Source organism: Pollachius pollachius (assembly GCF_949987615.1).
Source record: "Pollachius pollachius genome assembly, chromosome: 19".
Taxonomy (NCBI): domain Eukaryota; kingdom Metazoa; phylum Chordata; class Actinopteri; order Gadiformes; family Gadidae; genus Pollachius; species Pollachius pollachius.
In genome coordinates this window covers 17,789,115-17,806,118 of record NC_136952.1, presented here as the reverse complement: position 1 = coordinate 17,806,118, position 17,004 = coordinate 17,789,115, and the positions used below count along the sequence as shown (strand labels likewise).

At 46.7% G+C, this 17,004-nt stretch overlaps 1 protein-coding gene across 1 annotated transcript; it reads right to left on the bottom strand.

Annotated features, from left to right (window-relative positions):
• Positions 1 to 14,756, bottom strand: LOC307090035 (uncharacterized protein; the record flags this gene model as incomplete). Its single annotated transcript, XM_079756565.1, has 15 exons — positions 1 to 198; positions 1,915 to 2,021; positions 2,276 to 2,357; positions 3,595 to 3,687; positions 4,568 to 4,660; positions 5,482 to 5,574; positions 5,925 to 6,169; positions 7,076 to 7,130; positions 7,433 to 7,579; positions 7,926 to 7,954; positions 8,395 to 9,195; positions 9,869 to 9,883; positions 10,816 to 10,905; positions 11,648 to 11,746; positions 14,615 to 14,756. 15 exons carry the CDS (start codon positions 14,754 to 14,756, stop codon positions 1 to 3), a joined length of 2,289 nt encoding a protein of 762 aa, XP_079612691.1.
• Between the last annotated feature and the right edge of the window lie 2,248 nt (positions 14,757 to 17,004).

Sequence of the window (17,004 nt, the reverse complement as noted above, 5' to 3'; positions counted from 1 at the left end):
TCACAAGCCCTGCTTGGCGAGGGAGGCGGACACCTGGTCGGCCAGCGTGGAGAGCTGCGGGGAGTCGGTCATGTTGAGGCTGCCGGAGGACGACACGGTGCTCAGCTGGCGGGGAGAGTCCTCCAGAGACACGATCTCGGCGCCGTGGTCCGTGCGGGCCTTGGCCGTCTCGCGGAAGGTCAGTTTGTGGGACTCAATCTGGTGAACGTTACACAGGACGGATGGAAAACCACGACAGAAGATATTCAAACATATATTTATGTGAACAACTTTCGACTGCGTTTCTACTACTTTAGTGTGTATGCTGTACAGACAGAGGTTTGTTTTTGTATGTGGTGTATTTACCGGCTGCGGCACCACAAATTTCACATTTTGAATAAATAAAGCACATTATCTTATCTTGACCTTGAGTCTAATTGATTAATTTCGGCTAAATATTGAATGTTAAGTATTTATAATGTTTTCCTATAAAGAAGGTCATGTTGGATGTGATCATGAAACAAACTAGAGCACCACCTGGTGGACTAGACAAGGTTTGACCCGGTTACTCATTAAAGGAAGGTGTTCCTTATCACATGGCAACGGTCAGACTGCGGACAGGTCTGAACTAACGGAGGTCTTTGGTACTCACGAGTGTCCTCAATCTTTATGAGGGGGTTGGTGAGGAGGGGGGTGGCGAGAGCGGGGGCCAGGCTAGGGGGGGACAGTGGGGGGGACAGTGGGGGGGAGGGGCTCCCTGAGGTGCTGACCTCTGACCCCTTGCCCTGCTCTCTCTAGAGAGATGACCCCAGCCCCCCGAGGCAGCCAACAAAACATGACAGGATGGGATGACAGAAAAAAACAACAAAAAAAAACAAATTCAAAGTACAGAACTTAACATAAAAACAACCACCGAATGACCACCTTATGGTGCGAACGAATAGTGATGAATGAGTGAATGAATGAGACAACAAACTCAGAGAAAACAGGATGAGTGTAGAACGATAAGGCGTGGAGGAAACCCTCAGTGTTGGTGAACTACTAAGAGCTCTAGTTTTCTAAAAAACATGTTCTTTAAAAGCTCTCGTTCACTAGGTTTTCTTGGTCTAAAAGCATGGCTGTCTAATAGTTCTAGGGTTCTTAAAGCTCTAGCTCACTCAAGGTTGTCTTAGTCTAAAGGCTTAGCTTCCCAACAGTTCTAGTGCTCTTAAAGCTCTAGTTCACTCTAGGTTTTCTTGGTCTAAAGGCTAAGCTGTCTAACAGTTCTGATGCTCTCAAAGCTCTAGTTCACTCTAGGTTTTCTTGGTCTAAAGGCTAAGCTGTCTAACAGTTCTGATGCTCTCAAAGCTCTAGTTCACTCTAGGTTTTCTTGGTCTAAACGCTTAGCTGTCTAACAGTTCTAGTGCTCTCAAAGCTTTAGTTAACTTGAAGCTCGGGGGCTATGAATTTATGCTCTAAAAGCTGTGGTTCAGTCCAAGCTTTTTTATTTAAAATCTCTGTTCTGTAAAATCTCTAGAGCTCTCAAAGTTAAATTGTGCTCTAAAAGATCTATTCACAAATAGCTCTGTTCACGAATAGCTCTGTTCAGAATAGCTCTGTTCATTAATATCTCTAGGGCTCTCAAAGGGAAATAATGCGATTAGAGCTCTGGATTATTAAAAGAAGTGTTTGTGTAGTGAACTAACAACTCGAAAACTACATTTAGCTCTCTGTAGCTATGTAGCTTTAGCCATTAGCTTTATATGAACGTTGCTGAGTAGTGTTAGCTTTAGCTCTCTGTAGCTATGTAGCGTTAGCCATTAGCTTTAGATCTATGTTGCTGTGTAGTGTTTGCTTAAGCTCTCTGTAGCTATGTAGTGTTAGACATTAGCTTTAGATCTATGTTGCTGTGTAGTGTTTGCTTTAGCTCTCTGTAGCTATGTAGCGTTAGCTTACCCTCCTCCCGCCCCCTCCTGCAACATGGCCGATGTTGTCCAGAGAGCCGATTTTGGACTGGACTTTGAAATCAACTTTATCATGCTTGATCTCAATATTTCCACCACCTAAATCATTTAAACAAGAAAATTGAAAAAAACAAACAATTGAGCTACAAGGATAAAAGACTCAATCAGCACCACCCTTTGAAAGCATTACAAAAAAATGGATTGTTCTGTTCTGTTAATCAACTGTTCAACAATGGTAAGCATATCTGATCAGATTGTGTGTGTATAGTTGATTTTCTGGGATGGGCATGATATTACCATCAGGTGTCCTGAAAACCGGATAGCAAAACAGAGGCCTTCCAAGTATTTCGTACCTGGCTTGTGGCGAATGTTGTCCTTTGAACCACACTTGGACTGAACGTTGCTCAAGTCAATTTTCTTGTGCACGATTTGCACCTTAAAAGACAAGAAAGGAGAAAAAAAGCCAAACAAGATTCAGGCTTTGAAGAAGAGGACACTGTGGACGGTAAACAGAAGGTACTAGCGCTGTCCATTGTCCTGTTAGCCTCTGAAGGTTAGTCATTAATAGCACTGTCACACTTTATACACGTGAACTATGTCATGCTAACTATGTTTGACTAACTATTTCATGCTAACCAATTTACACAAACAGTTTTGCTAATGATATCACGATAACTATGTTGTTCTAACTTCATATGAAGCAGTCACAGATTTAACTTGCAGGATTAGAGTCACATGACACAAATCAAACATTGGTAAATGATCTGTTTTAAAAAAAATTATAGTTTATGTTTCGATTTTGGTGTGTGTCTGTTTATTCGTCCACCCATCTTTCTGTCTGTCTGTCAGTCAGCCTGGCTATCTGTTTGTCTGTCCATCTCTCTGTCTTTATTTGTCGGTGTGCCTGCCCTTTCTGTTTGTCTCACTGTGTGTCTGTCTGTCTGACTGTCAGTCTTCAAGTAGCTTACTGTCCACCCGTCTGTCACTCTCTGTCTGTCTGAATGTCCATCTGTCTGTCTAACCTTCTCTCTGTATCTGTCCCTCAATGTCTCTCTGTCTGTCCGTCTGGCTGCCTGTCAGTCAGTGGTGATGCCATCAAGCGGTCCGAGCTCAAAGCCCAGCAGCTCTTTGCTTCCTGACCAGGAGGCTCTTCTCTCCACCTCCCATTCGTCTGCTCAGATCATTCAGCACACTGGCATGCATGTTGATTTAGGAAGGGGGGTCAAAATTCACAGCACATTACTGAAGTAGTTACACCAAAGCAGGACGTCCAGGCTAGGGCTGTAACCATCCTCTTATCAGACCAGGGCTTTGCATACCTTCAGCTGCTACAGGGTCACCCTCCCTTGTTTAACTTTAGATTGATCGGCCAGAACGCAATGACATGATGACTGCATTGATTCTGATAACGCCTTCAATGGAATCAACAAGCATCAGCTAGGATGCTCACAGCAGGTGAAGGTATCGTGTAGCTATGACTCATCAATGTCGCAGTTGAAATGATGCAATGCCCTTCAGAAGGTACTGTTAATAGAGGCTGGGTGAGGTAGAGAGGTGGGGGGGACCAACACACAGGGTTAACAGCAGGTGAGTCTCGTGCAGGGCGTGGCGCCCGGTTCTGTTGGAGGTGCATCAGGGGTCCAGGATGCAGCCTCCAGCCCTTGCTACTCACATTGCCGCCTCCGGCCACATGCCTAATATTATCTTTGGATCCACAGCGAGACTGCACATTGCTTAAGTCCAGCTTCTGTTCAAGAATTTGTACCTGGAAAAGGTAACAATGTAAAAGAAGAGTTATCCCCCGTTGGGTTGGGACAGCCGTGCGGACAAGCTGGTCTCAGAACAAAGTTATCCCCCGTTGGGTTGGGACGACCAAGCTGACCTCAGAAAAGAGTTATCCCCCGTTGGGTTAGGACGGCCAAGCTGACCTTGGAACAGAGTTATCTCCGTTGTGTTGGGACAGCAGTGCTGCCAAGCTGACCTCAAAACAGGAGAGGTGTTCTTGGAGGGACATGAGGTCCGAGGAGGATCTCAGTTAGGATAACTTGTATCTTGGGGTTTTGTTTAGATTATCATAACTACAGAGACTCTCTGGACTCGGCGGTTCATCCCTTGGTGGCTCACATCACCAGCCCCGTAGCTCTGCTGGTGATGGTAGCGAAAATGTATCCAAAGTAAAAGCTGCACTCTTTGGACTAAGTATGGTAGCTGACCAACACTAGGTCTCATCTTGAAAACCTGAGGATTTCCATACATCTATTATCCATCCATCAACCGTCCTTCATCAATCAATCCACCATCTATAGTCCATGATGCATTCATTAAACAATCAACCAGCTCTAGTCCATCAACTGTCCGTCAATCAATCAACCATCATCTAGCCTCCATTATCCATGTCCTCTGTGGGCCTACAGCGCTGATCTGGGAGAAGGACCTGGTGAGGGGACAGAACCTTCTGGATCAGCTTTTAAAGTCTCTTCCCACTTCAACTCCAAGCAGTGAGTAGATATTTTGGAATACAAGTCTTGACATTAAGGTATAAAGGCCAACAAATGGTTTTGTAGCATTCAACATCCTCGATTTGTTCCAAGGCTGAGCCTCACAGAGAAGATATGCTTGTGATGTTCACTCCCCAGGTAACTCACCTTTCCTCCCCCAGGTGTGTGCTTCAGGTTGGCCTTTGAGCCACAGCGGGCCTGGACATTGGTCACGTCCATCTTCTTATCCAGGATTTGAACCTGAGTAGAAGAACGAGAGAGAGAGCGAGAGAGAGAAGGAGAGAGAGAGAGAGACTTTACTTACTTTACTTTTTATTTTATAACGCTGTTTATTTTAGTGTTCACATGCTTTGGCAATGCAAATGTATATTTCTCATGCCAATAAAGCTTTTTTGAATTGAATTGAGAGAGAGCGAGAGAGAGAGAGAGAGAGAGAGAGAGAGAGAGAGAGAGAGAGAGAGAGACAACCACATCTCTGCCATCTCTTTCTCTGTCTGTCTGTCTGTCTGTCTGTCTGTCTGTCTGTCTGTCTGTCTGTCTCTGTCTGTCTGTCTGTCTGTCTGTCTGGCTTGCTTGCTATCCAGCCATCGATTGTCAACTTCCTCGATAGCTATCTATCTATGTATGTATGTATCTATCTATCAATCTCTCTATCTATCTAATCATTCATCTTTCTCGATATCTCTATCTAATTATTCATCTATCTCAATTTAGTCTGTATCTATCAATCGTCAGCCTCCTCACAGCTCTCCATTGGTATAGGCTAGGGGATGCAAGAAGATGAAAGGAGGAAGTTGGAATGTCCAGGTGTGCATGAGGTCAATCTATAAGCAGTTCTAGTTGTACTATCGAGGACAGGAAGGCCCGATGGAGAAGCATTCAGAAAGAGGTTGAACTAGAAAAATGCATTCAGTGCAGTCATTAGGAAGTCCAGGTGTGCGCCTTGAAAGGGAGGGTGAGCGCGTTGGGGTTTCTATCACCAGTGGTTTGGTTTGGTTGACTTGATCATAACTACAGAGACACTCAGGACTCAGCGTTGAGTCAACCCTTAAGTTACTCACATTGCCGCCTCCTGGCACATGCTTGAGGTTGGCTTTAGAGCCACACTTTGCCTGGGCATTACTAACGTCGATCTTCTGGTCGAGGATCTGCACCTGGAGAAGACACAGGAAGGCATGTCAGCGGACGGTCAGAAGATGTGGAGTGTGTGTGTAGTGAGGCTGTGAAATATCAGTGGTGAGCGGTCCCGGTGCAAATCAAACACTGAAATCGAACTATGGTACAGCTCTTAGGTCATTTCACTAGAGGTGATTGATCAGTCGCAGTGAATATCAAATATATCAAATATCCTGCACTTTAATAATTTAACAATTGTATTAGTTGATAGCACCGGATTCAGAGTGGACTAGTATGACCCACAAGGGGCCTTATGTGTTGTTTCTGTAATCCAACACCTACTATACCCTCAGATCATCGCTGGGGGGGACTCGGTGGCCGCGGTTACCTTTCCCCCGCCGGGCTGGTGCTTGATGTTGTCTGTGGAGCCGATCTTGGAGCGGACGTTCTTCAGGTCCGGCAGAGGGGCGGCGGCGGCCAGCGGCACCGGGGAGCGGCTCTTCAGCGAGCCGGGAGACTTGGGGCTTGAGCGGACCACCGCCACCTTCTTCACCTTGTTGGCCTCCAGCGCGGCCCGGGTCATGCTGCCCGGGGACTTGGGGGTGCTGGGGCTGCTCTGGCCACTGGCGCCCTCTACAGCAGCACCAGGACACCCGTTAAGCAACCATCCAACAATCAACCCAGTCAACCGTTCAAACCATTAGGCCAATCCCCAACCATCAACCAAACCAACCGGCCACCAATCAAAGCAAACCAAACCAGTCAATTACAATTAGGCAGACGCTTTTATCCAAAGCGACTTACATCGGTTAATACACACATTGACACACCGATGGCAGAGTCAACCATGCAAGGCGACAGCCAGCTCGTCAGGAGCAGTTAAGGTTAAGTGTCTTGCTCAGGGACACATCAACACTCAGCTAGGAGGAGCTGGGGGTCGAACTAGCAACCTTTCGGTTACAAGACAACTGCTCTACCTCCTGAGCTAAGCCGACCCGGTTGGTAGTCAGTCTACCAACCAATCCACAAGCTTATAAAAGGCACTAGATGTTCTGCTGCTTAGAAGTTAACAAAGTGTGATCAGGGTGGACCTGATCTCCTGCTGGACGTGATCTCATGTCTCAGGGTAGACCTCCTCTCAGGGTGGACCTGATCTCAGGTCTCATGCTGGACCTGATCTCAGGTCTCATGCTGGACCTGATCTCAGGTCTCAGGGTGGACCTTCTCTCAGGTCTCATGCTGGACCTGATCTCAGGTCTCAGGATGGACCTTCTCTCAGGGTGGACCTGATCTCAGGTCTCATGCTTGATCTGATCTCAGGTCTCAGGGTCCTGATCTCAGAGCAGACTTTTCAGCGTTTGAATGGCTAGTGGCCCGTCTAACGCTGCCCTATGGGGTCTTTTTACCTTGGTCATTTTTTGGAGTGGGCGGTTTCCTGGAACTAGCTGTATCGCAAGAAAATGTATAGACATATTATAACCTATGAATATGTCCACATATGCATGTTATTTGAAAAGTGGAATATTTAACCAATCTTACCTGTTTTGGCGGGAATCTTAGCTCCTGGAACTTGAGGTTTGGTGGCACTTCCAGGCTGTAGATAAAAACACATTCAATTAATAACTCAGAGAGAGAGAGAGAGAGAGAGAGAGAGAGAGAGCATTTCAGACATGAGTTGCTGATGAGTGTCTTAGTACAGTCCGCAATGTGAGCCTTATGATAAACAGGGCTGGAGTTAGTGAGTGTTTGGTAGTAGTAACATCTCCCCTCAAACAGAGGTCCACAAGACACAGTCCGCCAGGCAGTGAGACGAGGGCATCCATTTTGCGTGTTTGTATGACTATCACTCTCAGGCAGCAGCTAAACTCAGCCAGAGAGCTGGCAGCCTGTACTCACTCTGCACTGACTCTGGCCTGCAGCGACCGGCTTCCTGGGGGTGGAGCCTGTCCCATTTGAGGGCGGGGCCCGAGTTACGGCGCCTTTGGGCAACGCAGGCACCTTTTTAAGGCAAGACCTGGGCCTAGCTGTGGTCGCGGGTTGGGTCTTCTTGTCAGGAAGAGGAACATGGATGAAGAATCGTACCGACAGGACGACATGATGATACTTACATGTCCTACATGTTGAAAGATGGGCTGCCACTACAACCTTTTCGGGCCATTATTCCGAGTGTGCCATGTATCCCCCAAAACCCTTACCTTAACTTAACCACACCACTCAAAAGCCTTGCCTTAACCAAAAGTACACCAGACCATTACCATAGATGAACCGTTCCTAATGCATCATGGTAATATCGATCCTGAATAGGACTTAATGAATTATATAATTATAGTTTATAGCAGTTCTTTATGAGTCTCTACTGCGCTCACAAACAAAGGCTTTGTTAACTCACCTTCTTCTCTCCAGTGTTGTCAATCTTTGCTGTGAGGACAGAAAGGAAACATCTCAGCCACATCGTTTTCACAGTTCACAAGCCACGTCCATTCTCACGCGCACACCTGTGTGTGTGTGTGTGTGTGTGTGTGTGGCAAATAGAAACAATGAACGCAATCAGCTTGTGATGAGTGACGCATGCAGAATGGCCCATAAATACCACAACCAGAGGCCCCCAGAGAGGATGGAGGGAGGGGGCATTACCAACCAAGAGCAAAATGAAATGATGGAGGACAGTGATGAAACGATAAAGAGGGTGTGGAGGGGAGTAAAGCAGCTTCGCCTGGCTCTGAGACCTCCGCCCAGCGGGGGTGTAGGGGAGCAGGGCTGAGTGGCATTCCGAAGCAGAAGAGTGTGGGGGGTGGGGGGGGGGGATTAACTGAAGGGTGCAGCGTTGGGATCGGTGAGGACTGACCGCGGAAACAGACCTTTAACCACAGGGACCGGCACCATCGACCTTCTGGCCGATGAACTGCTTTTCTGGAGGTTTTCGGTCGATCTGCAGGTCTCTGTGTCATCGTTCACCTGTGACTCTGTACAAACATCTGCCCTCCCCTCAGCCTCGTCTCCCGTCGTCTGGTCTCTTCTGCTTCCCTCGTCAGATCCCCCGTTGAGGTATGCGGCGTGTGGGGGCTCACACATCCCCTCAAGGTCTGAGGGCCGTTCTAAGGGTTCTTCTGAGGGGTCGTCCGGAGCCACCTCGCAACTTGTGGGGTCGGGGGAATGCAGATGTTCTGATGTGACCCCATTGCTCGCCCCGTTCACGGTCCGATGTTCTTCTGGACGAGGCTGGTCTTCTGCCGTGGGTTGCCGTGGCTGCGAGTCGTCCTCTTGCCCCGGGTCGCCCCAGAGCCTCCTCTTCTCCCCGATGGAGGTGAGGTCCTCCAGGGCGGCGCTGCGGACCAGAGCCTGGTTGGACTCTTCCAGACACTCGGCAGCGTCTAGGCTGATGGCTCGCTGGGAGTCGGGCACTCCGGGGCTCCCGCCGTGGGCCAGGGGGTCCCCGGCCGCGGCGCTGCATCCTGGGTCCTGGGACGGCCATGAAGGGTCAGTCATACTCCTCCCACTCTCATCCTTCATCATCACTCCAGCGTCCTCTACCTCAGCTCCAGGGCTCCTGAGGTGATCCCCCTTTCCATTGGCTCCCTCGCCGGGCCCTGGGTCGCTCACGGTGGCTGGAGGTAGCTCACTAAAGGTGCTAGTGGTGCTAATGTCGGGCTCCGTTTTCTCTTTTAGAAAGCAGATTAGCGTTGAAATTTACAGCACGCCACACCAGATCCCCATTGGTGGAAAACCAAGTTGTGAACAGGGAGAAGAGCAGTTGATGGAGGAAGATTATGGAGAAATCAAAAGTGAGTGAATGACAACACAAACAAACAGTGACCATGGGACCAACGAGGACCATGACTCATGAGGATGAATGATGAATGAGGTCAGGGTGTATCGGAGTTCTCTCAATGACATCACCAGGGACTGAATGCCGCACAACAGAGATGTGGTACACGTCGCCCCCGGTGGATGAGATGTGCCATTGCAAGTCATAGTTATATTGTTTCCGTATCAAAGGTGCTCAAAGGAAATTGGATACTCAAGGTGCAACATGAAAACATCTATGACCATGGATACTTATATATTATATAATTATATATGTTATTATATACAATATAAACATCCATGGTCATGGATGTTTATATACATATTGTTTCTTTCAAGCAACTAAAAGGTTATTATTATTAAATTTAAATATATGTAGCTTATTTGAAAAGTAAAACAAATACAGCGAAAACATACAAATATATACAAACATTCCAGATTAGTTCCCTGGTCTATGTGGGTTAAATGTTGATGTATTTCCCAGTGCTTCTTTAAGACTTCTGTACATTGTTACTTTAGTGTAAATACCTGAAGCAGCAGGTCCTGGGGCGGACCGGGAGATGCAGAGGAGGAGAGAAACAGAACATCAGACCCTTTATGTAAAACACAATGATCCACGATTCATATCTCAACACACCACAAGACGTAGAAACCCTCAATCCAAAACCAAGCAGCGCAAATTAAACCAGAGGCCACACACAACGACAGCCCATTCCTTCCAGTTCACCCCGAGCTCAGAGCCGAGGACCTGAACCCCATGAGCAGCCACAGCAGAGGCCTGGGGGGGAGACTGTATAAGAGCGGAGCGAGGAACCCATGTGGTCACGTCACCCAGGGGTCCTGATCTCCATCAGACAATCTGGGAGGCCTGGGCGGATGTACTGCCCGGCTCGGACATCTCCGTCCACAGTGACCGGCTCTTGAGGGGGGAGCGGACACAACTACAGCGTTTCCCAACCGCAAATGTAAACAAACTGACAAGTTAATGGGGAAACGGTATTGTGTTGCATGAATCACTGCCACTTTGTTGTGAGCTTCTAAGAATCCATTGCTTGATCAAAACTATTTGAAACACAGGAGGTCTACATGTCGGCAAAGGATCAACTGTGTGTGTGAAGATGACATGGTCTTCTCTTCTTCATATTCATATCCTCGTTGTTTCCGTTTATCGTTCAACACACAAGACTTCCACTCCAGAGCGGCATACGCAAATCATAGTATGAGCATTATAAAAGGCATTCAATTGACCCAACCAGAAAGCAAAGCAAGCAGGAAATCAATGGTTAGTGAAATGAAATTACAAATCAAATGCAAACTCTAGTCCAAGATCACTTCTGAAATTTCGCCAAAAAATACATTATTATTATTATTATTAACGTGACATAACTTATATATATTTATAGAACATGCACATGGTTGTAGGAAATCGAATACAAGGCAGGAGCCGAACAGCAGACATCAGGTCCGCGTCTCACCAGAGGTACCCAGCTGAACATTGTCCTCACAGGGGCCGCTCTCGGGGTCTGAGGGCCCGCACAGAGCCTCTGGAGCCTGGGCCGGTTCCTCTGCTCAGGCCCCGGGGTTAGGGGATGGAGAACCCAGGGTTAGTTAGAGGCTACTGCATCTTTACATTTACATGGAGAGCTTTACATGGACAGGCAAGGAGGTGTGCAGCTGTACAGAGGTTGGTGGATGTTTGCAGGTTCATATGAAGCGGTTTACATGTAGGTGTTTATGTTTACTTGATCAGAAGAGTACAGCTACACATGTTGTCTAAAGGGATGAAGGCCCACACTGAGGGTTTATTCAGGGTGGGCCACTGAGCAGACAGCCAGAAACAAGACGTTAGCGTAGCAGAGGTAAACAGAAAATAAACAGCACATGTCGAGGCAATAAAGACTATTTGGCAATGACTGGAGGCTAGGAACATACACATGGCAGAGAAGGTATGAATAGCGTTGGCTGGTTCACAGAGCAGAGACGGGATAGGGTAAGCCTAGCAGCAGAAGGGGGAAAAAATAGTGTATGCCTGGTTAGAATAGCAGCGAGGGAATTTAGTAGGGTTAGCCTGTTTAGCCTGGCAGAGATTGAATAGGGCAGGGTTAGCCTGGTTAGCCTAGCAGAGAGGGAATAGAGTAGGGTAAGCCTGGTTAGCCTAGCAGAGGGAATAGAGTAGCGTTAGCAAAGTTATTGTAGCCCAGATGGGATAAATAAGGCAGGATTAGCAAGGTTAGCGTAGCAGTTAGGGAATATAGTAGCGGTAGTCTAGTTAGCATAGCATAGAGTACTGTTATGGGTGGTCCGTACCAAGGAGCACCTCCCCACTAGAGACATCAGGTTGCAGGTAGCTTTCTTCCTGAGAGAGCCCCGATATGGAGGTAGCTACATTAGCATCGGCTGCTTCCTCTGGAAATCAAAGGTCAGTTAATGATGAACCTCAATGTTTACTTAGGATTCAACATCTCAAACGGATGCTGTGAAGTAGTAAAAAATAATCATCGTCATCAGAAAACTTTCTATTTATGTAGTCCTAAACTTTTCTGTACACTCTGACCCTTTCCAAAGAGTACAGAAACATGATCAATAGAAACTCTCATGATTATAATTCAAAATAATACATATAAGGAGGCAGAGAGCTGGTATAAACAATTAGAAATAAAGTTTCAATAATAAGTAGTTTCACATTAAAAAATGTAAACATGTTTGGTGAACTCTTTCCTCTCCCTCACAGCTAATGTATGCTAGCTGCATGCTAAGAGACCCATGGGATCTAAACATCAGTCACCACACCCCACCATGTCTCTCATCGATCCGCCCTGAAAGGTGAGCTGATGAACTTATCACTCAGTCTTAGAGGGATATCCCTCCTCTACAGGGCGGCCCTGGAGGTTCATTGATGGAGGTTCCTCTCTGAGAGGCCCTAGTTACAGAGCTGAAGATGTTTGACACAGAACCAATTTCTGTATTGTTTAAAAAGCATGTTGCTTCCAATATGCTCAGATTTAAAGAAGATAATGGAACTCAAAGATATGAATTAGAATATAATGTTTATACGTTAAATTGGTTGATGGAACCTTTCATGTCATATCCATGAAAGCCTTTAGCATGTTTAGCTAGCTCTGCTACAATGCTACACGTTCGGCTGCACCTCCTAGTAGGTCAAGTACAGCACCGACTGGATGGTGCACCATGGGTAAACTGCTCTTGGTTTTGGTTGACGTACCTGACAACTGTGTCCTTTGTGTGCAAGGCCTGATGGGAAATATGAATGGGGAGGAGGAGGGCACTAAAGAGGCCTGTAGGCCAGGGAAGGCTAAGCTACGTACTAGATGGCCATATGGGGAGTCAGGACCACAGGGGGACACAGATGGTTGGAGCTCACCACAGATCATGAACTGGCACCCAGCTACAACCTCTCTATATGATCTTGCCTGAACCCGATGTCTGGATTCACAGTTCTGTGTACAACACATATGCAAAGATATACGTCACCATGCAGAGACACGAAGCGGATGGTAGGTGGAAAGTACAATGCTTTGATTACACCGGGTGCATTAATGTTATTGTCCTGGCTGGCTGTCGAAAACTGAACACGTAACCGGCTTGACCATCAGCGATGAGTTAAACCGCCACAGAGACGTTAACTCTGGGAGGACTGAAACACTTCTCTTCTGAGAGGCCCTGGATAGCAAGATGGGCTCGCAGGGTCTCTGCAGAGCGACTAGGATCTTGGCGGTCTTTAGATACATGCTGGCAGAAATGTTATTTGGGCTCAACGCTATAGGCACTCTCACTTTTCAGTTTTTGAGGTCTGAACATCATTTTTGAATGTCTGATTAATGTGTCAACCTGCTTGTAATGTGTAATGTGCATATATTCATGTGTATTGGGCTATCTTAGCTATGAATTGTAGGCTGTTGACCAGGCTGATTACAGAAACATAATGGGACTTTTTAAACCTTTAGAATGTATCATCAAATATCTACAGCTTATAAATAGGCAATAACGTACAACCGTGATTTAGATTGGGAAACGCTGCTCTATCTGATCTGAAATCAGACAGTTGCAGCTGTGTTCGTTATTTTCCAACATTTGTCGCTCAAACTGCACAAATATTTCCACAAAAGAGGGGTTTTACCCGCTGTGCCCTTTCTCTGTGCCCGTGCACGGCTTTGACCGAGTGCCAGTGTATACTTTCTGTAAAAGGCTGTTTGTTGTACACTGAATGAGAGAGTAGAGAGAGAGAGAGGGCGAGAGAGAGGGGGAGAGCAGTGACAGAGAGCGCAGAGAGGGAGAGAACAGAGACAGAATAGGAGAGCAGAGGGACCACAGACAGAGAGAGACCAAGGGAGAGAGAGCAGAGACAGCGAGGGAGAGAGCAGACCGATAGAGCAGACAGAGAGAGCACAGAGAGATGAGAGCAGAGAGAGAGTAAAATGATGAGGGTTCTGACCCAGATGATACTGGATTACAGCTGCAGCCAGGGGCCCAGGGGCCCACTGTGCATCTCTTATATAAAGCAGGATTAACAGACCAAAGCCTGGCTCTCTGTTCCATCCCCCCCCAGCTCAGACCACTGTAGGGCCTGCTGCCCAGACACTGTTCAGAGACTTGACATGTTGTCCTTTGATACGAAGACCTGACAACATGTCAACATTACAATCCTACATCCTCAAGTCATTGGCACAATAATATCGCAATAATGTAGATATATATTCTAAAATGAATGATATAATGATATAAAGCAAAATCTTGACATTACAGGTGCTGTGGGTAAGGTTTAAGAGCAATTACTGTATTTGAGCGTCATTTGTAAGAAATGGACTAGCCACACATCAGCTAATACTGAATGAAATGCGCTGTGAAAATATCTCTTTTGAGGTGAGCGTTCATTTGAGTTTGTGCCTTCCTCTGAGAAGGGAATATACATCTGAGATCAAACCCAGATTATTTCTGGCCAATAAGGCCATCTCTTTGATGATTGGTTTGGGGAATCCCTCATACTTTTCAAGTGTTGCATCGTGAAATACAACACTTCTCAATGGCGGAGAAACGTAGGGGGGAGGGAGCAAAGAACTGGTTCATTTTGGGTGTTTAGCCCATCCCTATACCTAAGCATGACCCCTGACCCTAAGCAGGGACCTGACCTTCCCCGGTGGATGTGTGTGCGTGTGTGTGTATGAGCGTGTGTGTGTGTGTGTGTGTGTGTGTGTGTGTGTGTGTGTGTGTGTGTGTGTGTGTGTGTGTGTGTGAAGGGGGGGGGTTCAGTCTGACCTTTCATGGAGCCCTGTGTGGCCTGCAGCCCGTTCTCCTGGTGGTTGAGGTCGTTGACCGTCATGCCGGCCAGCGAGGAGCTGAGGTTGTCCCCCCCCGCTGAGGAGCGTCCCGCGGTGTTGTTCATCATGTCCTGGTCCATTCTGACTCTCTGGGCTGGAGGGAGGAGGAGCAGTTGATTGGCAGTGTAACCTAGCGCTACTCTGACATTGAGAGGCACTGAGGTAACAGTTTGAATAGTATTTCAGCAGTGGAATCTTCAACCTCACCTGGAGTTGAATGTGGCTTTAAGGAACCAGAATAGACAAATCTGAATAAAAAATAATAATACAAATAAAATGATATCATGAAGCCTTTGTCTGTTGGCTGAATTTGAGGGGTGTGTGAGGGTCAGGATGTTAAGGACGGGGATATTAATAAGTCCTGACATGCACCATGGGCATCAGATTTCAGCACGCTGGACAGAAATACCCCCTACAGACGCTCAGACCACTCTCACTTCCTGAACAAGTTATGACCTCGCCCCCACCGCCCATCACATCACTCCATGACTTGACAGAACCAGGCCATGTTCGTGGTGTGTTTGGAATAATTGCTGATTAGGATGTGTGTACAATTGCATCTCTCCCTCACACACACACACCTGGCAGGGAGACCAGAATTACTAAAATCTGGAGAAAAATAGGATTAGATGTGAATTTAAATCCAGGATTTGGATTACATGCACTTCTCTGGTCCTGACACAGTTCTCAGAGCTCTTTCCTTCACACACACACACACACACACACACACACACACACACACACACACACACACACACACGCACACACACACACACACACACACACACACACACACACACACACACACACACAAACATACAGCAGGCCAGTGCAGGGTTTCAAGTTTGTATTTTATGTTTGGGTGTTTTGTGAGAGAGGGGCTTCATCACCCCAATTCCATGGCAACTGTTAGAGCCCATGTCTCACTCCAACACTCACCAGAACACTCTCTGTGGTTAAAGAAGGCCTCACTTACTTGATCTAGTCTAAGCTCACGTTAAATCCTGTAACGTTGGCATGCCAATACAATACAATGTCAAAAACAACCCACATAAGGGCTGCAGCGGTTGCCGTGGTTACATTGAGTGACATTAGCGTATCTCCTGACCTTCAGCAGTTGAAGAACATTCCACACACAAATGAGTTGGCTCATTAAAGGACTGCATGCTGAGCAGACCAACAGTTGGCTAGCTTCGCGACATGTTTGCTAAACGCTGTCACGCTAACTAAATGATAACATAGCTTGATTCCCACTCTCCATCGTATAATATCGGAAGTAAGGCCAAAAGCTCCCAGAATACCATTTAAAAGATCGGGGGGCGGGGGGGGGGGGGGGGGGGGGGGGGGGGGGGGGGGGGTACGAAAACATTTCAGCTGTAGAGTTAGAGGTTTTGTTGCTTCAATACAAACACAAATGAATGGAGTTGTCTGTAGCCCACAGAACTGTCTTTGTCGCTAGATAGCGAGTTACGAGCCTCACACATGACGGAGTCCGAACAACAGAGCGCTCTGCGGAGCTGCCAAGGACAACAGGCCTTCAGAACCTCCTCGCTTTGTGGACAAGGCCTCCCAGAGCTAACAGATATACATTAGCTATCAGAACCAAGATAGATGAAAAAATAGATCAGAGCTAATAGAGCTAAATTAGCTGATTGGGCAAACAGTGATATCAGAGCCTATAAGATGTAACTGGTCTTAAAGAGATATTGGCCCTAGCCGAGATAATAGAGCTTACAGGGCTTAGGAAGCTAACGAAGATCACTTGGCTAATAAAGCTAATTGGGATCGCAAAATGTCAGACCTAACAAGAATAACAAAACAATGGAGCTAACATGGATAACGGAGCTACATCGCATTGCATTTTACATTTTTTTTTTACAAGAGCTAACTCGGCTGAACAAGGTAACACTGAAGGAAACTAATTCAAGGCTGATAGCAGCCAGGTTTCATGGGGCTGATAATCTTAACATGTATAAACATCCCAGATTAACTGAAGGACAGCCAGAGGACACATTTCAGTTAGTAGTTTAGGAGTTATACAATACCATAGAAACCATAATGTGTTTTAATGTGTTTATTGGGAACAATGGAACTGTTTCCATTCAAACAAATCTCCCAGAGATAGGTTTAGTGTAACTTCACTGTTTCGTTGGTTCTTCAAATCCTTAAACTAATGGACAACAGATATTCGTAATGCATTGGCAAAACCGTCATATGGATTTGAATCATATGGATTTCCTTCTATTTCTTGAAAATGATTAAATGGTTGGGTTCTATTTCCCGCCTGAATACGGAGCCAAGCAGGTGATCAATTGCCTTGCACACAAG